This window comes from Salvelinus alpinus, chromosome 1 (genome assembly GCF_045679555.1).
Source record: "Salvelinus alpinus chromosome 1, SLU_Salpinus.1, whole genome shotgun sequence".
Lineage (NCBI taxonomy): Eukaryota > Metazoa > Chordata > Actinopteri > Salmoniformes > Salmonidae > Salvelinus > Salvelinus alpinus.
In genome coordinates this window covers 37,753,584-37,777,210 of record NC_092086.1, presented here as the reverse complement: position 1 = coordinate 37,777,210, position 23,627 = coordinate 37,753,584, and the positions used below count along the sequence as shown (strand labels likewise).

Here is a 23,627-nt window from a genome sequence, read left to right as displayed (position 1 = left end):
TTGGCCTGATTCGTTAGTCTGTGTGTGTGTTTCATACCACCAGTTCTCTCTCTGTACCATGCTCTTATTCTCACTCTGCAGCCCTCTCTATCAATCTGTCTCTCCACTCTCCCTCTCTCTCTCTCTCGGCAGTGGCGGCACACTCTGAACATACGCACTCAATGAACCCTGCTAGTGTTTAATCTATCACAGCGCTCTGTGCTGCTAGCTCTAGTGTTGAATCTATCACAGCACTCTGTGCTGCTAGCTCTAGTGTTGAATCTATCACAGCGCTCTGTGCTGCTAGCCCTAGTGTTGAATCTATCACAGCGCTCTGTGCTGCTAGCTCTAGTGTTGAATCTATCACAGCGCTCTGTGCTGCTAGCTCTAGTGTTGAATCTATCACAGCGCTCTGTGCTGCTAGCTCTAGTGTTGAATCTATCACAGCGCTCTGTGCTGCTAGCTCTAGTGTTGAATCTATCACATCGCTCTGTGCTGCTAGCTCTAGTGTTGAATCTATCACAGCGCTCTGTGCTGCTAGCTCTAGTGTTGAATCTATCACAGCGCTCTGTGCTGCTAGCTCTAGTGTTGAATCTATCACAGCGCTCTGTGCTGCTAGCTCTAGTGTTGAATCTATCACAGCGCTCTGTGCTGCTAGCTCTAGTGTTGAATCTATCACAGCGCTCTGTGCTGCTAGCTCTAGTGTTGAATCTATCACAGCGCTCTGTGCTGCTAGCTCTAGTGTTGAATCTATCACAGCGCTCTGTGCTGCTAGCTCTAGTGTTGAATCTATCACAGCGCTCTGTGCTGCTAGCTCTAGTGTTGAATCTATCACAGCGCTCTGTGCTGCTAGCCCTAGTGTTGAATCTATCACAGCGCTCTGTGCTGCTAGCTCTAGTGTTGAATCTATCACAGCACTCTGTGCTGCTAGCTCTAGTGTTGAATCTATCACAGCGCTCTGTGCTGCTAGCTCTAGTGTTGAATCTATCACAGCGCTCTGTGCTGCTAGCTCTAGTGTTGAATCTATCACAGCGCTCTGTGCTGCTAGCTCTAGTGTTGAATCTATCACAGCGCTCTGTGCTGCTAGCTCTAGTGTTGAATCTATCACAGCACTCTGTGCTGCTAGCCCTAGTGTTGAATCTATCACAGCACTCTGTGCTGCTAGCTCTAGTGTTGAATCTATCACAGCGCTCTGTGCTGCTAGCCCTAGTGTTGAATCTATCACAGCGCTCTGTGCTGCTCGCATCATGTGTGTATGTGTGTGTCCGTAGATGTGTGCACCATATTGATCCCCCTCTCAGTGAGGTAATATGGCCCTTTAATGTCCAGTCATTCTCAGTAAGAACACATTGTCCTATCACATCTGTTATTGCTTTCAATAGTTCAGAGAACATATGGGTTCTAACAAAATAAACCGCATCACTCCCCTTAGGCATCATGGGAGACTGCCTGTCTGAAATCCAAGATGGAGTCCTTTTCGCATGTTCAGTGGCGTCAGTCACACTAGAATGATTCCGCCACGGGCATAAGGATGTGGGCTAATATTGGCCTGGGTATTATAGAGGTCTTTACTCAATCGAATGGAACCGCCAATAATATGTAACAGTCTGTCATCATGTCTAAGTCATGATTCAGCCACAGCCCTGCTCAGTATGCACCAGAAGTGGTCCGTAGGAGCAGGAACAACCACATACCAACAAGAACAGACGGAACAGCTAAGTACAGATGGAACAACTCAGTAAAAAACTGAACAGCTCATTGGTGAGTCCAGTAGATAGCAGGATAGCTCAGTATGAATAAGAGAAGCAACATAAAACCAGAACCATGTTAAAATCTGAGCATAAAAAAATGAAATATAACATTTACATAAGTATTCAGACCCTTTACTCAGTACTTTGTTGAAGCACCTTTGGCAGCGATTACAGCCTCGAGTCTTCTTGGGTATGGCACTACAAGCTTGGCACACCTGTATTTGGGGAGTTTCTCCCATTCTTCTCTGCAGATCATCCGAAGTTCTGTCAGGTTGGATGGGGAGCGTCGCTGCACAGCTATTTTCAGGTCTCTCCAGAGATGTTCGATCAGGTTCGAGTCCGGGCTCTGGCTGGGCCACTCAAGGACATTCAGAGAGTTGTCCCGAAGCCACTCCTGCGTAGTCTTGGCTGTGTGCTTAGGGTCGTTGTCCTGTTGGAAGGTGAACCTTTTCCCCAGTCTGAGGTCCTGAGCGCTCTGGAGCAGGTTTTCTGTACTTTGCTCTGTTTATCTTTCCCTCGATCCTGACTAGTCTCCCAGTCCATGTCACTGAAAAACATCCCCACAGCATGATGCTGCAACCACCATGCTTTACCGTAGGGATTGTGCCAGGTTTCCTCCAGACGTGACACTTGGCATTCAGGCCGAAGAGTTCAATCTTGGTTTCATCAGACCAGAGAATCTTGTTTCTCGTGGTCTGAGAGTCCTTTCGGGTGCCTTTTGGCAAACTCCAAGCGGGCTGTCATGTGCCTTTTACTGAGGAGTGGCTTCGTCTGGCCACTCTACCATAAAGGTCTGATTGGTGGTGCTGCAGAGATGGTTGTCCTTCTGGAAGGTCCTCCCTTCTCCACAGAGGAACTCTGGAGCTCTGTCAGAGTGACCATCGGGTTCTTGGTCACCTCCCTGACCAAGGCCCTTCTCCGATTGCTCAGTTTGGCCGGGCGGCCAGCTCTAGGAAGAGTCTTGATGGTTCCAAACTTCTTCCATTTAATAATGATGGAGGCCACTATCAACTATGGGACCTTATATAGACATGTGTGTGCCTTTCCAAATCATGTCCAATTCAATTTACCACAGGTGGACTCCAATCAAGTTGTAGAAACACCTCAAGGATGATCAATGGAAACAGGATGCACCTGAGCCCAAACAAACAGGATGGAGTCTCATAGCAAAGGGTCTGAATACTTATGTAAATAAGGTATTTCAGTTTTTTTATTCTAAAAACCTGTTTTCACTTTGTCATTATGAGATATGTGTAGATTGATGAGGGAAATATTTAATTTAATCTATTTTAGAATAAGGCTGTAAGGTAACATAATGTGAAAAAAGTCAAGGGGTCTGAATATTTTCCGAATGCACAGTATACACTCACTCTCTCTTGTTCACACTCACAACGTGTTTGCAGGCAACAGGAAGGTCTCTATAGATTCTTTGTCCAGATCTCACACTTAGTATGTAAACACACATACAACACACACAGAAACACACACACACAGGCAGCCACATACGCAAGTGCACATGCAGACACGGACGCACGAATGTACACACACACACACACACAGACACAGATACACACCCCCTCCCCGTGTGTACCTGTGGTAGGGCGATGGACAGCTGTCTCGAGAGGGAGTCCTTCTCATGGCCCAGGTCTCGGAGTCGAAGCTGGGCTGTCCCCAGACTGTCCTGGGTCTCCCTCAGGCTGTCCAGCAGCCTCTCCCTCTCCGTCAGCATGTTCACCATCAGAGACTCCAGATTCCCTGTGCTGCCCCCCTCGTCACCTCCGCCCCGGGGCTCTCCTCTGCCCCCGTACCCACCCCCCATACCCCCCATACCGCCTCCCATTCCCCCGCCACTCCCTCCCGGAGAGGAAGGCCCTCCCCCACTCCCGCCACGCCCATCCTCAGAGATGGTGGGCATCACCTCGCACATCATCTTGAGGCCGGAGAGTGTGTGGGGTGTTAGCTGAAAGTTGGTGGGTGTCGGTGGAGAGTGTGGGATTGTTCTGGGAGAATTTGCTTCAAAGAGCCCACAGATTTTTTTTTCAAGTGTGTATGCTTGTATGAGGTAAGGTGTGAAGGGCACTCTATTCTCTTTTGTCTCTCTCTCTCTATTTCTCTCTGCCTAGCTTTGGCCCTTGGTCTCTCTCTTTTGTTTGTGTCCTTGTCCTTTTCTCCTGTTACTATGTGAGAGAGGTTGGTAGAGAGGCAAGCAGAATGGTGGCACTCTGTTACCCTTCTCTCTCCTCTGTACCTCACCTCTCTATGAATAAGACGTCACAGTCATCACTAACAGGCCTGTGTTTGGTTGGTTAACGGCTTGTCACTCTGTACCTTGCTACTTCCTCATCTCTACTTCCTGGCTTCACCGAATTAGCTCCTTTGGATGTATTGCTACAATAGGAATAGCTCTGCTGTGTCTGGCAAACACCTGATTGGCTCTCTGCTTGTGGTGATAACAACTGATTGGTTGTCTCAGTGAGTCTGGCTGAGTGACAGGGCCCAGGTAATTGTGAGGTACCTTTGGGGTGCGGTGTGTGTCTTTGGGTGGGGTGCAGTTAGGTTTCAAAAGGCAAGGTCTAGAGTGGTAGGACGAGTTAGGAGGAGTCCATGGGGGTGTCTAAGAGTTTAGGGAAGGGGCAAGAGGGAGGGCAGGTGTAGTGGAGGGCCTCAGACACACCAGGGTGGTCTTCAGACAGATGAGAGAAGCAGCTGGAAAATAGAGAACAAGATGATCAGAAACCGGGGAAGGGAAGAGAGAAACAGGGGACAATAATAGAGAAACAGGGGAAAGGAAGAGAGAAATTTTGTTTTCCACTAAACTCTCAAGGCTCTCAATCAACTTATATAATTGTAATTGACAAGTTGAAAGAGCCTCATCCTTGGATCTAATAATGCAACAGATTTTAGAGAACAGTTTGTTAGTAACCAACATCATAAAAACAATCCAGGCCGGAAGAGGAGGAAGTGGAGAACCCCTTTTCTGAGATGTGGGTGGACCAGGTGAGATGATGGAGTGGCCAGTACAGACACAAAACCAGATGATAATGACTCAATCAAATCTGTCATAGCCAGTTGGAAGCAGCTGTTTACAGAGCAGGCCAGACAATTATGACACCTACTGTAGTTTATGTATTGCACAATGAAAGCATTTGACTTGATGAAATAAAATCTGTTTAATCAACCTCCACACGCATGCAGGCATGCACACAAACAAACGCTCGCTCTCTCTCATCTCTCTCACACACACTTCACACATTCATTGGACATCAAACACACACACACCTATCTCTGTTCCACCACAATGACTAATCAGGAGAATACATAGTTGGAGCCTATTGCATTAATTCTGTCCGGCATCCACGGCAACCTACTCCGTTGCACACGTCTGTCTGAAGCTATGTATCCATCGGGCTCTGCTCTTATCTGTCCATACAGCCGATTAGTCATAATGCTAATCATGGATGCGCGTTATACACGGAAATGAGAGTCATGGAGGGTTACGCTGTAGCCTTAGCCTGGCCATCTCGTTCAGTAGGGGGATCATGGGTAAAATAAGCGAGCCGGATGTATCCCTTAATAGTCTACAGAGATAGACAAACAGACATGTATTTATGCGGGGCAGTCTCATAACGTATTTGAATTTAAATTGTCATCATTGTAATTATGGACTATGTGTAGTCTGTAGAAGGGTATATATCTCTGTCTCATAATAACCTCTGTCTCACACTGTCATGTATGCTACAATCTGAAAATATATTTAGCGAGAAGGGTCTATGTTAGGCCTAATAAATGAAAACCACAGTCACAACAGAAAAGCGACGTGAATAAAATAAAACAGAAGATGTCATGTATTTAGGCTATGTAGCCTATAGCCTCTTCCCATCCGATTCCCTTCCAATGGCCTCTGCAAATCATTCTGAAAACGAAATAAAGGCTATACGCACAAAATGAAAGATTATGCATTCTTCTATTCTTAAATGCCCCAATTATATTGTAGGCAATGAAGCATCCCGTTACACCCAATGTTAGGCGTTACACCCCACCGCCTCGCCCCCTCTCCATCCCCCTCCTCAAAAACAGCTGGCAGATCATGCACAGCTCCATCTCACAACATTCAATAAATGTCAGATACCAATGTTGTATTAATATTCTTATCTCACCCTGGTCATCGTCGAAAGCAAAACATACATAATTCCCATTTACCCCATCCGGGCATCTCCCGGTTAAAAGTCGTATCGCCGTGAAAACCCAGTTGCCAGCCAGCCAGCAAGCAACCCCCTCCCCTCTCCCTTCTCACACATGTAAACGATGGCACTGGGCGCGAGCGACGTTACACCTCACCATAAACAACCCCCGTCTTTCTCTCTCTCCTCATTCTCTCCATCCATCCCTCCCTCCCTCGGATAAAAAGGTGCTGGGTCTTTAAGAAACAAACTCGCAGCTATCACGCGCCCACTCACGCACGCGGGGCTATACAATTAATTGATCATGCATGGGAGCGCGCGCGCACACACTCATGAGGGCACAGTTGTGATTTCATTTTACATTGACACACATTAAAATTACACTCACATTCAATGTTAGACCCGGCATGTATGGAAATCAGAGAATGACTAATATAGCCTCATATTGTAGGCTACAGTGAAACATTCTCCCCCTCTGGTGTCTAGTATGAGAACTGCGTCATTCACAGCTCAAAACTCACTTATTGCTCACACTGGCTTTTTGACCGTGACCCCCCATAATAAACTATGTATATCACAAATATTCCTTTTTGTCTTCAACATATTTCACCTTTTAATGTTTTGTTGTGCAAAGTGGGTCGTTAAATGTTTAGGCCTAAATATGGTTTATGATAAAATAATGTGTTATTTTCAGATCTTTCCATTTTCAACTGTGTATATCATGGATTTTGAACGTATTTCTACAGAAATGCAAATCGTCTATACATGTCAAAACCAAATTACCCGCTAGTCATCTCCACCTCTGTATTCTTCTCATGGTCGGACGCACAGACAGATGTGCAGTTGGCACCAATCACCACAGGGCATCGGTTACACTTCAACCAACCGAAGGCAATAGAAGGCGTTTTCTGGAACTGGCAGGGCCAATAGAAAACATTTAAATTGGTTTCAGCTCAATTGGTTGGGGCGGTAAGAAGGGTCCCGGAAGGGATGACGTAATTTTCTCTTCGAGGATGATGTCATTGTAATGCACAGAGAGAGCATTCAAATAGGCAATACTCTTTCCTTTGGAGAAGAGACAGAAAGCTATTGCATCATCGAGACACTTAGTAGAATGAATGTGTTAATAGTCTGAGTAAGTCTGTGGGTCCCCACTTCAGATAAGTACAGATGTGATGTCAAGAACAATAATTGTCAGACAGAAAAGTGAGTCCATTGCATAGTTTATCATATAAAACATGCACATCTCTCCCTCTCTCCTTCCAGGTCAGACTAAGGTCAGGGTCAGACCAGAGGTGGCAGCAGTCTGACCTCATAGAGAGCCAAACAGATCCTCAGTCCCTGTCTCCCATGATGCCCTTTCTCTTCTTTCCTTAAGATACATTCGTAATCCACCACTCTTTGGCCAAAGACATTTACATTACATTTAAGTCATTTAGCAGACGCTCTTATCCAGAGCGACTTACAAATTGGTGCATTCACCTTATGATATCCAGTGGAACAACCACTTTACAATAGTGCATCTAACTCTTTTAAGGGGGGGGGGGTTAGAAGGATTACTTTATCCTATCCTAGGTATTCCTTAAAGAGGTGGGGTTTCAGGTGTCTCCGGAAGGTGGTGATTGACTCCGCTGACCTGGCGTCGTGAGGGAGTTTGTTCCACCATTGGGGTGCCAGAGCAGCGAACAGTTTTGACTGGGCTGAGCGGGAACTGTACTTCCTCAGAGGTAGGGAGGCGAGCAGGCCAGAGGTGGATGAACGCAGTGCCCTTGTTTGGGTGTAGGGCCTGATCAGAGCCTGAAGGTACGGAGGTGCCGTTCCCTCACAGCTCCGTAGGCAAGCACCATGGTCTTGTAGCGGATGCGAGCTTCAACTGGAAGCCAGTGGAGAGAGCGGAGGAGCGGGGTGACGTGAGAGAACTTGGGAAAGTTGAACACCAGACGGGCTGCGGCGTTCTGGATGAGTTGTAGGGGTTTAATGGCACAGGCAGGGAGCCCAGCCAACAGCGAGTTGCAGTAATCCAGACGGGAGATGACAAAGACCTTATTGAAAAGACACTTGATCTGCCTGCCCATTATCAACATTTAAATCCCTCATCCAACTCATGCCAAATCACAAATACTGTTATTATTCCAAAGACTTGCTCTCTGAGATTCCACAGTGTGCAGATAGTGACAATGGATAGGACACATATGACATAACAGGTTTCAGCAACTCTCTGTCTTATACCTTGCTGTTGCATGGAGAGGACTGGCTGACACTGATGCCTCCCCTCAGAAGACACCAGACCAGATGAGAAGTTCACCCACACACTGGGAATTGGAAAATGTATGTGCTTTTTAAACTACCTTTATCTGAATGGTCTATTAGTGAAAGCTCAGCACAATGTCTAACAGAAAGCCCATTTGCAGGATTAAAGTGCAGAACTGGACAGAATTAAATTGTATTGATCTGTAGGCATATTGGTTTGGTAAACAGCCCAAAGGTATGGGTGTTTTTCTACAAAGCTCTCAATAGGAGAGTGAGGCAAATGACAGAAAGAACTCTGTGTCCATATCTTTCCACATTTGTGCTGTTTCTGCACTGACTCAATGTCTCCCTCTGCAGGTAAATATGGATACTGCACCATGGCCTAATTACAAATAAAATAAAATAAAAATACATGCGCCAAATACAACAGGTGTAGACTTTACAGTGAAATGCTTACTTACAAGCCCTTAACCAAAAATGCAGTTTAAGAAAATACACAAAAAAAGTAAACGATAAGAATAACGAATAATTGAAGAGCAGCAGTAAATAACAGTAGCGAGGCTATAAACAGGGGTACCGGTACAGAGTCAATGTGCAGGGCACCGGTGTCGAGATAATTGAGGTAATATGTACATGTAGGTAGAGTTATTAAAGTGACTATGCATAAATAATAACAGAGTAGCAGCAGCGTATAAGAGGGGGGGGGGGGGGGGGGCAATGCAAATAGTCTGGGCAGCCATTTGAATAGATGTTCAGGAGTCTTTTGGCTTGGGAGTAGAACTGTTTAGAAGCCTCTTGGACCTAGTACCGGCGCTCTGGTACCACTTGTCGTGCGGTAGCAGAGAGAACAGTCTATGACTAGGGTGGCTGGAGTCTTTGACAATTTTTAGGGCCTTCCTCTGACATCTGAGGTCCTGGATGGCAGGAAGCTTGGCCTCGGTGATGTACTGGGCCGTACGCACTACCCTCTGTAGAGCCTAGCAGTCGGAGGCCGAGCACTTGCCATACCAGGCAGTGATGCAACCCATCAGGATGCTCTCGATGGTGCAGCTGTAAAACCTTTTGAAGATCTGAGGACCCATGCCAAATCTTTTCAGTCTCCTGAGGGGGAATAGGTTTTGTCGTGCCCTCTTCACGGCTGTCTTGGTGTGCTTGGACCATGTTACTTTGTTGGTGATGTGGACGCCAAGGAACTTGAAGCGCTCAACCTGCTCCACGACAGCTCCGTCAATGAGAATGGGGGTGTGCTCGTTCCTCCTTTTCCTGTAGTCCACAATCATCTCCTTTGTCTTGATCACGTTGAGGGAGAGGTTGTTGTACTGGCACCACACGGCCAGGTCTCTGACCTCCTCCCTATAGGCTGTCTCATCGTTGTCTGTGATCAGGCCTACCACTGTTGTGTCATCAGCAAACTTAATGATGGTGTTGGAGTCGTGCCTGGCCGTGCAGTCATGAGTGAACAGGGAGTACAGGAGGGGACTGAGCACGCACCCCTGAGGGGCCCCAGTGTTGAGGATCAGCGTTGCGGATGTGTTGTTACCTACCCTTACCACCTGGGGTCGGCCCTTCAGGAAGTCTAGGATCCAGTTGCAGAGGAAGGTGTTTAGTCCCAGGGTCCTTAGCTTAGTGATGAGCTTTGAGGGCACTATGGTGTTGAACGCTGAGCTGTAGTCAATTAATAGCATTCTCACATAGGTTTTCCTTTTGTCCAGGTGGGAAAGGGCAGTGTGGAGTGCAATAGTGATTGCATCATAGGTGGATCCATCATAGGTGGAAGGTATGCAAATTGGAGTGGGTCTAGGGTTTCTGGGATGATGGTGTTGATGTGAGCCATGACCAGCCTTTTAAAGCATTTCATGGCTACAGACGTGAGTGGTAAGGCTCTGTAGTCGTTTAGGCAGGTTACCTTAGTGTTCTTGGGCACAGGGACTATGGTGGTCTGCTTGACACATGTTGGTATTACAGACTCAGACAGGGAGAGGTTGAAAATGTGACAGAGTCTCTGATCTGGAGATGATGGTGAAGAAGACATGTGTCAGCAGCATCAGCACTATATCTAATAATAGGATCATTCCATAATGGTATCATTTCCTATTATTATCTGGTGATTCCTTCAGGTTCCAGGGGGTTCATTGGGGGTTCCAAAGGTCACAGGCAGAGAGACAGTCAGTTGTTCTATCCAGAGAACTAACACATGAGAACAGAGGCTGTGCTGTGCCTCAGGCTATGGACATTGGACACATAAGAACAAGGTAACACGGGTCACCACCATAAACAACTCATGAAGTAACCACCCCCCCAAACTCCAAGATGGAGGTGAGGAGCTGTAAATATCAAAGCTGAAAGATGATTCCTTTATAGATAAAAAAGGAAAGACAGTTACATAACTCTGTGTGAGGGACACTCAGTTTGATCAGTGTCTACCATCCTCTGCTGTGTTGCTCTGGTACTGCATGTTGTCCAACCATATAGATGTTCAAAACAGTCACATATAAAACTTATGTTGCTCATAACTTGAGATTACATCCAGCTGTCTCTCCTTTATGTTGTCACTTACTTGTCTCACCTACTGCCAGACTGAGAATAAAAAATATTACATTTTGAAGAAAAATGACAGTGCCGATGTTGCTAAACACACAGATATGTCCATCCCTGAGCAGTGACATCACCAGCAGCGGAGTGATTGACAGCTAACAGCTGTATCGCCACCCAGAAAGAAGGGGCAGTGAGGTCATCAGTGAGGTCACCGGGGGTCAGGGGGTGAGTGGAATGCAGGGTAGGAATGCACTGTGTGCCAGGGGACCCATTCCATGGGAGACAACAACGATGAGCACATACTCCCCAGGGAACCATACCACTGGACAACAGCAGAGGAAAAGAGAGAGCACAGTACAGAGACACCGAAGGGATTCATTACTACAACAGAATGTTTAAAATACATTTAAAATAAGAAGGGTGATGTCAGAAGGGACACGGCTGGAATAACAACAATGTACAGAAGCATGCAAGATCCCAGTGACCAATAGACAAATGAGTTACTGGCAGGAGAGGTCAAAGGTCAACTAGGAGTGTGAAGGCAGAAGAGATTGGGAATTAAATATTCAAACAATGTACCTCATCTGGGAAAGGGTTAGGGGTCACAAATCAGAAATGTGACTTTTGGGGGAAAACAGTGGAAATAGTAAGCTAGGTATACAACACAGACAGACAACATAAGGGCAGAATATCTATAGACAGTCATTTCACAGGCATGACAGAGAATTTAAAAATGAAGAAGGCTAGGTCCAGTGAGTTGAATAATTTATTGAGATCAAATGTAAACCACAGAGATAGGTAAACACCAGGACTGTGCCAGGGGACGATACGATGTGCTTGACTGACTGGGGTTGTGTGTTTGTGCTGTATGATGTCATCTGCTGTACCCATCTGGATATGTGTGTCAGTGAAAGAGATGCGTTCCTGCGAGAGCGTGTATGTATCTAGGGTTGCACAGCTACCACTATTTTACCAAAGTTACTGGAATCCTCCGTAATTTTGGTAAATAACAGGTAATCTATGGTAACTTTGGTGATTTATACTTGAACAAAAAAAAATGTTATTCATATATAGTATAACATTTTTTATATCTGTGACCATAATGTCCATGAGTTTCTAGTGGATAGACTATATGGTTCAAGAGAAAAATAGCCTAAATAATTTTGGGAAAGCATCTAATCAACAATTGCATTGTTTTCAATTCACTCCACAAACCTTTCAAACTATTGTATTTTTTCACAACTGCCACCAGTTTGACCCCTAAATATTTACAACAAAGACATATTGACATAGTAAAATAAACAAGTCTGTAAGATACAAAGGCTATTTTATTCTGAAACCCTCATATTAAAACACCAATGACATTCACTACGTTGATGGTTTATATTTAGGATGTTTTACACCTTTGTCATCTCATTTAATTATTGTATATATTTTACATCTGATAAGGCCACACAGAGGGCCAGAGATAATTCATGAGTATGTTTACATGCACACTAATAATTCGATATTAAACTGATTATGGCAGTAGGCCAAGTATGGAAATAGTCATGTGAACACCTTACTTTGCTTATCTTAAATCTGCGTACGGTCAAAATCTAAGTTATTATACGCCGATTAAAACATCTGGTTTTCTAGGCAATCTTTCATATTACTGCATTCTAGCTGTGTATTTGATTTGCGTCAGCACCGGTAGCACAAGACTCCCTCTTATGCGTGAATTTGGAAAAACAAAGTATGCATATTAGAAATTGTTTTCACATACAAACTTTATATGTCCCAACTCAGAATCAAAAAGTTTTGCAAAACAGTTTGGCCACTGTGGTCGAACATATTTTTTAGATTGCTGATTTTTGGAATTTATCTGCAGTCCCATCAGTAGCCTGATTTCCGACGTAAACAGGATTGTTAGGGAAATCGTTCTTCTTGCAAAGCATGTAAATGTTTTAAACAAAATCAAATTATGGTGCGCATGTAACCATGCTCACAAACACCTGTGATAATCTGAAGTACCAAAAAAAAGACACTAGATGTCATCTGATAAAATTCCATATATTCCTTGAAAGTTACACAAATTCTGGTAGTTTACTGGTAAACTTAGAAAGTGTCCAGTAATATACCCTCCCATTGCAACCCTATGTGTATCAGGGTACTGCATTAGGTGTGTATGGGCAGGTTCTGTGGTGGTTCTACAGGCAGGTTATTCTGGGCCTCTTGGACTTCTTGTTCAACAGGAGCTTTAGCACCTGAATGAGAGCGCCAGAGAACATTCCATTACTGAAAGAACCCCTCAGAGGAGACAAAAGCAAAAATGTCCCCAACTCACTCCATCCCCGCCCTTTTTATCTCGTCTATCCCGTTTACCTTGATCTTCCAGTTTCTGCATCTCTTGGTGGAACTGTAGTTCTCCGTTAGGACCCGTAGGAGGCTGCCCCTCCACTGCCTGTTTCACCTTCCTCTGAGACATCTCTAGCACTGCCTGACAGAATCAGACAAACATTTCATCATATGGCTACTCATAGTTTCATATTTCATTGAAGATATAATCGCTATAGCGACAGTATGGCTTATTCTGCAGTATTTGTCTGTTCATAGTATGGCTGTCCTCCATACCACTGTGCAGAGTAAGTGGTGGTTGTCTACCTGTTGGTACTCTCGTCTCTGGGCCTCCAGGGCCTTGCCCCTCTCCTTCAGCAGATCCTGCTCCTGACGAAGAGACTCCGCCCTCCTACCCAGCTCCTCCTCCTTGGTCCGCAGCTCCGCCTCAAACCGCTGGAGCTCAGCCTCTGTGAACACCGGCTTGGTGTCATCTAAAGTCTGGAGGGATGGGGAAGACGAGTCTAACATGACTCAAAACACAAACTATAAAATGACCCAACGTCCCTCACTCACTTACATCCCATTCTTTAGGGTTGTTGAACTCTTTCTTGTCTGTTGATTTAAGGAACTCTTCCAGGCTGACGAGTCGATCTTGATTGATGTCCACCTGTCAAAACAGAAAACAGCTGAAAAAAGTAATAGATAACAGCCCGAGAGTGAACGGATGAGAGGTGAACCGACAGAGTGAACGGATGAGAGGTGAACCGACAGAGTGAACGGATGAGAGGTGAACCGACAGAGAGTGAACGGATGAGAGGTGAACCGACAGAGAGTGAACGGATGAGAGGTGAACCGATAGAGAGTGAACCGATAGAGAGTGAACGGATGAGAGGTGAACGGAAGAGAGGTGAACAGACAGAGTGAACCGACAGAGAGTGAAAGGATGAGAGGTGAACAGACAGAGAGTGAACGGATGAGAGGTGAACAGAGAGAGTGAACGGAAGAGAGGTGAACCGACAGACAGTGAACGGATGAGAGGTGAACCGACAGACAGTGAACGGATGAGAGGTGAACCGACAGAGAGTGAACGGATGAGAGGTGAACAGACAGGGAGTGAACGGATGAGAGGTGAACCGACAGAGTGAACGGATGAGAGGTGAACCGATAGAGAGTGAACCGATGAGAGTGAACGGAAGAGGTGAACAGACAGAGTGAACCGACAGAGAGTGAAAGGATGAGAGGTGAACAGACAGAGAGTGAAAGGATGAGAGGTGAACAGACAGAGAGTGAACGGATGAGAGGTGAACAGAGAGAGTGAACGGAAGAGAGGTGAACCGACAGACAGTGAACGGATGAGAGGTGAACCGACAGACAGTGAACGGATGAGAGGTGAACCGACAGAGAGTGAACGGATGAGAGGTGAACAGACAGGGAGTGAACGGATGATAGGTGAACCGACAGAGTGAACGGATGAGAGGTGAACCGATAGAGAGTGAACCGATGAGAGTGAACGGAAGAGGTGAACAGACAGAGAGTGAACCGACAGAGAGTGAAAGGATGAGAGGTGAACAGACAGAGAGTGAAAGGATGAGAGGTGAACAGACAGAGAGTGAACGGATGAGAGGTGAACAGACAGAGAGTGAACGGATGAGAGGTAAACAGACAGAGAGTGAACGGATGAGAGGTGAACAGACAGAGAGTGAACGGATGAGAGGTAAACAGACAGAGAGTGAACGGATGAGAGGTGAACAGACAGAGAGTGAACGGATGAGAGGTGAACAGAGAGAGAGGAGAGAGGGATAAAGACACAAAAAACAAGTAAAAACATGAATGGAGGGTTAAAACAGAGAAGGACAGAAATCCAAATAATACTAACATTCTTCATGACATGCTCCCTCATCCTCAGCCTCTCTTCCTCCATCTCCATCATATCATCCTCCTCATTCTTTGGGTCGTAGACCTTCTCCAGCTGGTGGTAGAGGGCAGGAGAGAGCTGTTACTATACCGCACGGACACACACACACGTGAGAAGAATGTGCGTTACCTCTTTGGCAAAGAGGGCCTCTAGTTCCTGCTCATCTAAAACACCATCTCCATTTGCATCTACAGGGAGGAAAATAAACATTATTTGAACACATACAATCGTCATCATCATGTAATAGTAGAGTGCAACTTAACTGACCATGCAGTTTGAAGAAGGTCTTTGGGTTAAACTCTGTTGGGTCCAGTCCATCCGTCTCCTCCCATACCTCACGCAGTTGAGCTACACTGCCCTGATGGAGAGATAGAAAAGAGAGATTCCATTCTACTGGTCTCGCATACAAAAAGCATTCCCTCCATCTTACTCGCTCTCTCCGTCTTTCTCTCTCACCGGAGCGTTGACCTTAGGGTGCTTGCGGTGTTTATCCTTCAGCTCCTCCATCCTCTTCTCCTCCTTCTCTCTCTTCTCCTGGTCTAGACCCTTGAGGTACTCCCGTCTCTCGTGCTCCTTCAGCATCTCATAGCGTTTGAACTCATCATGTCTCTCTGCATCGTAGTTCTCTAGGTCTTTAGTGGCCTAGCAGGGAGACAAGAGGACAAGGATGAGGGAGATACTGATGTACATTGGCCTAGCAGGGACAGAGGACAAGGATGAGGGAGATACTGATGTACATTGGCCTAGCAGGGACAGAGGACAAGGATGAGGGAGATACTGATGTACATTGGCCTAGCAGGGACAGAGGACAAGGATGAGGGAGATACTGATGTACATTGGCCTAGCAGGGACAGAGGACAAGGGGGATACTGATGTACATTGGCCTAGCAGGGAGACAGAGGACAAGGGGGATACTGATGTACATTGGCCTAGCAGGGAGACAGAGGACAAGGGGGATACTGATGTACAGTACCAATCAACATTTTGGATACACCTACTCCTTAATTATTTTCTACAATGTACAATAATAGTGAAGACAAACTATGAAATAACACATATGGAATCATGTAGTAACCACAAAGTGATAAACAATAATCAAAATGCATTTGAGATTTTTCAAAGTAGCCACCCTTTGCCTTGATGACAACTTTGCACACTCTTGGCATTCTCTCAACCAGCTTCATGAGGTAGTCACCTGGAATGCATTTCAATTAACTGGTGTGCCTTGTTAAAAGTTAATTTGTGGAATTTCTTTCCTTCTTAATGCATTTGAGCAAAGAGAAAACAACAGTCCATCATTACCTTAAGACATTAAGGTCAGTCAATCTGGAACATTTCAAGAACTATGAACGTTTCTTCAAGTGCAGTCGGAAAAAACATCAAGTACTATGATGAAACTGGCTCTCATGAGGACCGCCACAGGAAAGGAAGACCCAGAGTTACCTCTGCTGCAGAGGATAAATTCATTAGCATTAATTAACTGCACCTCAGATTGCAGCCCAAATAAATGATTCACAGAGTTCAAGTAACAGACACATCAACATCAACTGTTCAGAGGAGACTGCGTGAATTAGGCCTAAATAGTTGAATTGCTGCAAAGAAACCACTACCAAAGGACACCAAAAAGAAGAGACTTGCTTGGACCAAGAAACATGAGCAATGTACATTAGATCGGTGGAAATCTGTGCTTTGGTCTGATGAGTCCAAATTTGAGATATTTGGTTCCAACCGCCATGTCTTTGTGAGACGCAGAGTAGGTGAACAGATGATCTCCCACTGTGAATCATGGAGGAGGTGGTGTGATGGTGCATTGCTGGTGACACTGTCTGTGATTTATTTAGAATTCAAGGCACACTTAACCAGCATGGCTACCACAGCATTCTGCAGCGATACGCCCTCCGCTTAGTGGGACTATTATTTGTTTTTCAACAGGACAATGACCCGAAACACACCTCCAGGCTGTGTAAGGGCTATTTGACCAAGAAGGAGTGATGAGTGCTGCATCAGTTGACCTGGCCTCCACAATCACCCAACCTCAACCAAATTGAGATGGTTTGGGATGAGTTGGACCACAGAGTGAAGGGAAAGCAGCCAACAAATGCTCAGCATATGTGGAAACTCCTTCAAGACTGTTGGAAAACCATTCCTCATGAAGCTGGTTGAGAGAATGCCAAGAGTGTGCAAAGCTGTCATCAAGGAAAAGGGTGGCTACTTTGAAGAATCTAAAATATTTAGATTTTTTTTAACCGTTTTTTGGTGACTACATGATTCCATATGTGCTATTTCATAGTTTTGATGTCTTCACTATTATTCTACAATGTAGAAAATATTTTTTTAAATAAAGAAAAACCCTTGAATGAGTAAGTGTGTCCAAACTTTTGACTGGTACTGTACATTGGCCTAGCACGGAGGCAGAGGACAAGGGGTATACTGATGTACATTGGCCTAGCAGGGAGACAGAGGACAAGGATGAGGGGAACACTGAAGTACATCGGCCTAGCAGGGAGGCAGAGGACAAGGACGAGGGGATAATGAAGTACATCGGCCTAGCAGGGAGGCAGAGGACAAGGACGAGGGGATAATGAAGTACATCAACACCAGTGTTATGATAAGAATCAGGGCCCGTATTCATAACGCTTTCCAGAGTAGGAATACTGATCTAGGATTAGCACCCAATATAATCGCATTAATTATGATAAAAGATGGCGCCGACAGACATACATGGCAGCTCTGCTTCTGGCGCGTAAGCAACGTTGCAGTATTTCGTTTTTTTGTGTGTTATTTCTTACATTATTAGCCCAGAATGTTTTTTGTGTTATTACATACAGCCGGAAATAACTTTTGGAATTCGGAGCAGCGGTAACTCATCAGCATTACGACCAGGAATACAACTTTCCAGAATACTCAGGAGGCTTGCACACCCTCCACCGCTTCCAAGTATATTACTCTGGACAACAAAGTAGATGAGCTCAGGGCAAGGATCCCCCTCCATAGAGTCATCAGGGACTGTAACATAGCCATGATTCTGTGAAACAGAGTCTCTCGGGATATACTGTCCCCGTCAATACAGCCAGCTGGGTTCTCAGTACATTGCGCAGACAGGAATAAAGAACTCCCTGGGAAGAAGGGCGGTGGTGTATGTTTCATGATTAACTACTCATGGTGCGATTGTGATAACATACAGGAACTCAAGTCCTTTTGTTCACCCGACCTAGAATACCTCAAATTCAAATGCCGACCGTATTACCTCCCAAGAGAATTCTCTCCGGTTCTAGTCACAGTTGTGTACATTCCCCCTCAAGCCAATACCACGACAGCCCTCAAGGAACTACACTGGACTTTATGCAAACTGGAAACCACATATCCTGAGACCGCATTTATTGTAGCTGGGGACTTTAACAAAGCAAATTTGAGGAAAACGCTACCGAAGTTCTATCAAGACATTGGCTGTAGTACTCGCTCTGATAACACTCGACCACTGTAACTCTTTCGAAATGCCTACAAGGCCCTCCCCCACCCTCCCTTCGGCAAATGAGATCACGACTCTATTTTGCTCCTCCCTTCCTATAGGCAGAAACTCAAACAGGAAGTACCCGTGCTAAGGTCTAGTCAACGCTGGTCTGACAAATCGGAATCCATGCTTCAAGATTGTTTTGATCAAGCAGACTGGGATATGTTCTGGGTAACCTCAGAATAACATTGACGTATACAAAGACACGGTGACTGAGTTCATCAGGAAGTGTATAGAGGATGTTATTCCCACTGACTATTAAAACCTACCCAAACCAGAAACCGTGGATAGATGGCAGCAGTCGCACAAAACTGAAAGCGCGAACCACTGCATTTAACCATGGCAAGGTGACTGGGAATATAGTTGAATACAAACAGTGTAGTTATTTTCTCCGTAAGGCAAAACGTCAGTACAGAGACAAAGTGGAGTCGCAATTCAATGGCTCAGACACGTGACGTATGTGGGCGGGTCTACAGACAATCACAGATTACAAAGGGAAAACCAGCCACGTCGCGGACACCGACGTCTTGCTCCCGGACAAACTAAACGCCTTCTTCGCCCGCTTTGAGGATAACAGTGCCACCAACACGGCCTGCTTTCAAGGACTGTAGGCTCCCATTCTCCGTGGCTGACGTGAGCAAGACATTTAAGCGTGGTAACCCTCGCAAGAATGCCAGCCCAGACCGCATCCCTAGAAGCGTCCTCAGAGCATGTGCAGACCAGCTGTCTGGAGTGTTTACAGACATATTCCATCTCTCCCTATCCCAGTCTGCTGACCCCACTTCCTTCAAGATGTCCACCATTGTTCCTGTACCCAAGAAAGCAAAGGTAACTGAACTAAATGACTATTTCCCCGTAGCGCTCACTTCTGTCATCATGAAGTGCTTTGAGAGACTAGTTAAGGATCATATCACCGCTACCTTACAACCTAGACCCACTTCAATTTGCTTACCGCCTCAATAGATCCACAAACGATGCAATCGCCATCGCACTGCACACTGCCCTATCCCATCTGGACAAGAGGAATACCTACGGAACAATGCTTTCAACACCATAGTACCCTCAAGTTCCTCGGCGTACACATCACTGACAATCTGAAATGATCCACCCACACAGTGTGGAGAAGAAGGAGCAACAACTACTCTTCAACCTCAGGAGGCTGAAGAAATTTGTCTTGGCCCCTAAGACACTCAAACTTTTACAGATGGACAATTGAGAGCATCCTGTCGGGCTGTTTCACCCCCTGGTATGGCAACTTCTCCGCCCGCAAACGCAGGGCTCTTCAGAGGGTGGTGCGGTCTGCACAACACATCACCGGGGGCACATTGCCTGCCCTCCAGGACACCTACAGCACCCGATGTCACAGGAAGGCCAAAAAGGACATCAACCACCCGAGCCACAGCCTGTTCACCCCGCTATCATCCAGAAGGCGAGGTCAGTACAGGTGCATCAAAGCTGGGACTGAGAGACTGAAAAACAGCTTCTATCTCAAGGCCATCAGACTGTTAAATAGCCATCACTAGCTGGCTGCCACCCGGTTACTCAACCCTGCACCTTACAGGCTGCTGCCCTATATACATAGACATGGAATCACTGGCCACTTTAATAATGGAACACTAGTCACTTTAATAATGTTTACATACTGCTTTACTCATCTCATATGTATATACTGTATTCTATGGCATTTTAGTTAATGCCACTCTGACATTGCTCGTCCTAATATTTATATATTTCTTCAATCCCTTCTTTTACTTTTAGATTTGTGTGTATTGTTGTGTATTGTTAGATACTACTGCACTGTTGGAAATAGGAACACAAGCATTTTGCTACACCCGCAATAACATCTGATAAATATGTGTGTGTACACAATAAATATGTGTATGTGTACCAATAAAATTTGATTTGAAAAGGCTAAACTGATCCTAGATCTGCACCTACTCTTAGATGTTCTATGAATAAAAATACAGGCCCTGGACTCTATGCTCACTGCATTACCGTTGAGATGAGCAGCTCAAGGTCTTTGGCCTCAAAGGTGTTCTGATTGTGTGGATCCAGGTGTTCAAACTGCTTCAACAGAGAGGCATGGTCCATCTGTAAACCTTGGGGATAAACAGAGGGGTTTTAACAAGTGACTGAGAAAACATATATAATCTTGGTCTCCCAGGCCTTTAGAAACCCTCACTCTGTGTGTTGGTGCTGTCCAGTTTGGCTTTGAGCAGCATCCTGAGGCGAGACACCTCCTGTCTCTTCAGCTCATCCAGACGAGTTCTAACATGGTGCCCCACAAGGTCCAGCTCCTTACTGAGACGACCATTCTGAAGAAGATGGACAGTCAGTCAGACGCATATCAGATTCACCTTTATTCGCCAGGACATTTACTGTACATGTACCAGGAACTTGACCCAGTGACTTGATGCTGCCACAATAAACAGACAGAATACAGACAGAATGTATAGACAAAGAATTTACACACTCGACATACAGTATGTACACTATAGATTAGGGATGGGCATTTGAAATTATTTCACTATTCAAATATGATATTTTTTCCAGATATCTGGATTGTAGAAATACATGTTTTAAATAAAACGTTACCCTACGCGTTTCAGCAGAAGGGTAAGTGAGGTGCAAGAGAGGAGCAGGGGCCGGTGTGTGTGGCACAGAGGGAGAGAGAAAAAGTAGACAAACCGACTCGTGCTAGTTAGAAAACCTATGGCAGCAACAAGTTATCTATCATACTATCTGGTAGTACTGGTCTTGACTGAACCAAATCATTGTAAAGAAGCTAGCTGGCTACAGTAGCCAGTTGAGTTAGTCAGCTAGCAAGCTAAAGCAGAAAGGCTAATTGAGGCTATTTTGCAGCACTCCTCGTAATTGTCTACGACAACTCCATTCATATGAAACAACAGCCTACCTGTTGGTTGATCATTGTAGCCTACTCCTTCTCATTTAGCCAACTTCATTCCGTAATTTTTATTCTATTTTGCATCGATTAGAAATCTCCCACTTCCTTTGCTACACATTGAGCCTCCGACTGTAACACCGCTTTGATTGACCAACAATAACAACAAGCTACACGTGTGAAGGCTACCGGAGCATCTTTTTTATGGGCCGCTCATAAAACTGTTGTGTTATTAAAATGTTTTATGTAATGGTCTATCCTTGTAGGCTATGTAGCAATGTCACATAGATACTTTTATGAAATTTTAGACCAAGCATTTTCATTGTTAAAATAGACCATTAAGTAATCAAATACTAACGTTCATTCAAATATTCGAATAACCCGTGCCAATCCCTACTATATATGACTTGTGTAACATTATAGGTACTACACAAGGAGGTGAGGGGGTACTTAGTGAGTTAATACTTTGAAAAACTACTAAGGTCAGAAAATATAAGACAAGGGGAAAACAACAGAGAGAGAGAGACAGACCTTGATGTCCTCTGTGTTGGCAGTCTGGAGTTTCTCTCTGAAGTGGGGATCTGTCTCCAGCACCTCAATCACCTCTCTCAGATACCGGTCATAGTATAGGCCTGTGTCCTGCAACGGACAGGCAACCACACACACACACACACACACACACACACACACACACACACACACACACACACACACACACACACACACACACACACACATCACACATCACACATCACACATGGATACACACACAGACAACACACACAGACAGACAGAGAACAAAGGCGTACCACATTATCCTCCTGTTTGTCCTCCTGGGGAGGCTGTGCTTCCTGGGGGGTTGCATTGCGGTCGAGGGGCACTGACCAAACCTCCAGAGACATGGATAGGAGCAGCAGCCAGCCAGGATCCAGGTTCATCCTCCTGCAAGAGAAGTATGAACATATAAGATCTGTCTATGTCAATTATATATTCAGACATTATTCAGCTATCTGTCACTTGGTACTGAACATCAACTGAATGATGTTTGACGGCTGACATCTGACAGACAGAGGCACATCACAGGAGGCGTATCCTGTTGCATGGACGTTATATGGGAACTGGCAGACTGACCATCAGATACTGCGGGCTAGTGACGCACTGTGGGCTAACGCGAAACCACGCTGAATGAAAGGTCTACGCTCTGATTTCGCGTGACAATATACAGCTTTTCAATAGAAAGCGCAACAATACGCAACAGCAAAGACACTACCGCCCTCTTGAACAACAGCAAGTTAGCTGGCTAACGTTAGCTAGCTACGGATGAGAGAGAGAGAGGCTTCCATCCATCTTGCATCCCCCCTTCATATTAAATGCGCGAATCCCTCTAGAAAACGTCTGGCAATGCCAACAGGCCAAATGTAGTATTATGTACACTCGGTGTGACATGAGGGATTCTCGCTTACCGTTACTTGTTGATCGGTGGCTAATTCTTGCCCGTTGTATTAGCCAGCTAACGTTACTTCCTTTACCGAAAGCTTTCCGAAATGAATTTTTGCGTCGCGGCCGAAAATGACGTCAAAAAGAAGCGACTATGTGTGACTGATTGTATGGGTCCCATCCGTTCTTATAACGCGTTCAACTACTATTCGGAACTAGGACATTCGTAAATTTCCGAGTTTGCTAGTTTCGAGTTTCCTAGTTCCGACTATGACATGAACGCGGCATTGTTATACCTCAGCGTCCCCATCCTGTAGTTCAGTGGTCTCGTCAGAGAGGAAGAGGCGAAGCGAGAGGATTTACTGCGCCCAAAATATGTCCGCGTGAGATAAGCCCTTTTTTGCATGGAGGGCTATGAGAGGGTGTCGAAATCGAATAGAAGTTTTGTCATGTTTAGGCCGTTACAAATGTACTTATAGAATTTGATTCACGTGGCATTCCGGTAACTTTGAGAAAAACAACTTAGTTGTGCCTGTTGGTCACACGCGTATCTGCCCTCTCATTGGCTAAAATGGTCTCACCTGATTTCTCCTGCCTTCCATCGTTGATGACATATGTTTCAGTTGTTAGAATGGTCAGTCTTGTCAATATAATAGATCATCTTTGGTCTCAATCCAATACAAAAAAACGTACATTTCCTTATTTCCTTTCCTTCCTTATTCCTTATCTTATGAAAAACACCCACATATGCGAAGTACAGTTATTGTTTTGAAGTTAAATAAGGTAATAAATAAATAAGTGAAATTGTATTTCATTTACATTGTAAGGGTGTCTTATTTCCATAAGG

The 23,627-nt window shown here is 45.2% G+C and overlaps 2 protein-coding genes across 3 annotated transcripts in view; both read right to left on the bottom strand.

Moving 5' to 3' along the window:
* Positions 1-6,160, bottom strand: part of LOC139575042 (liprin-alpha-3-like) — a 29,469-nt gene extending 23,309 nt beyond the window's left edge. The window contains exons 1-2 of one of the 2 annotated variants that reach the window (XM_071399991.1): positions 6,069-6,160; positions 3,322-4,436 (exon numbers count right to left, since the gene is read on the bottom strand). In XM_071399991.1, the coding sequence (XP_071256092.1) occupies positions 3,322-3,660 (339 nt within the window). In that variant the 5' untranslated portion in view covers positions 3,661-4,436; positions 6,069-6,160. Of the gene's footprint in view, positions 1-3,321; positions 4,437-5,887 lie in introns of both variants that reach the window. The other variant, XM_071399982.1, reaches the window with a different exon arrangement.
* Positions 6,161-11,444: 5,284 nt separating this feature from the next.
* Positions 11,445-22,944, bottom strand: LOC139575036 (nucleobindin-2-like). Its single transcript, XM_071399968.1, has 13 exons — positions 22,807-22,944; positions 22,153-22,285; positions 21,875-21,982; positions 20,624-20,756; positions 20,437-20,540; positions 15,387-15,572; positions 15,198-15,288; positions 15,060-15,118; positions 14,892-14,984; positions 13,593-13,682; positions 13,340-13,513; positions 13,061-13,175; positions 11,445-12,942 (listed from the first exon to the last, which is right to left on the bottom strand). The coding sequence occupies exons 2-13, from the start codon at positions 22,279-22,281 to the stop codon at positions 12,854-12,856; spliced, it is 1,371 nt and encodes a 456-aa protein (XP_071256069.1). The 5' UTR covers positions 22,282-22,285; positions 22,807-22,944; the 3' UTR covers positions 11,445-12,853.
* Positions 22,945-23,627: the final 683 nt, after the last annotated feature.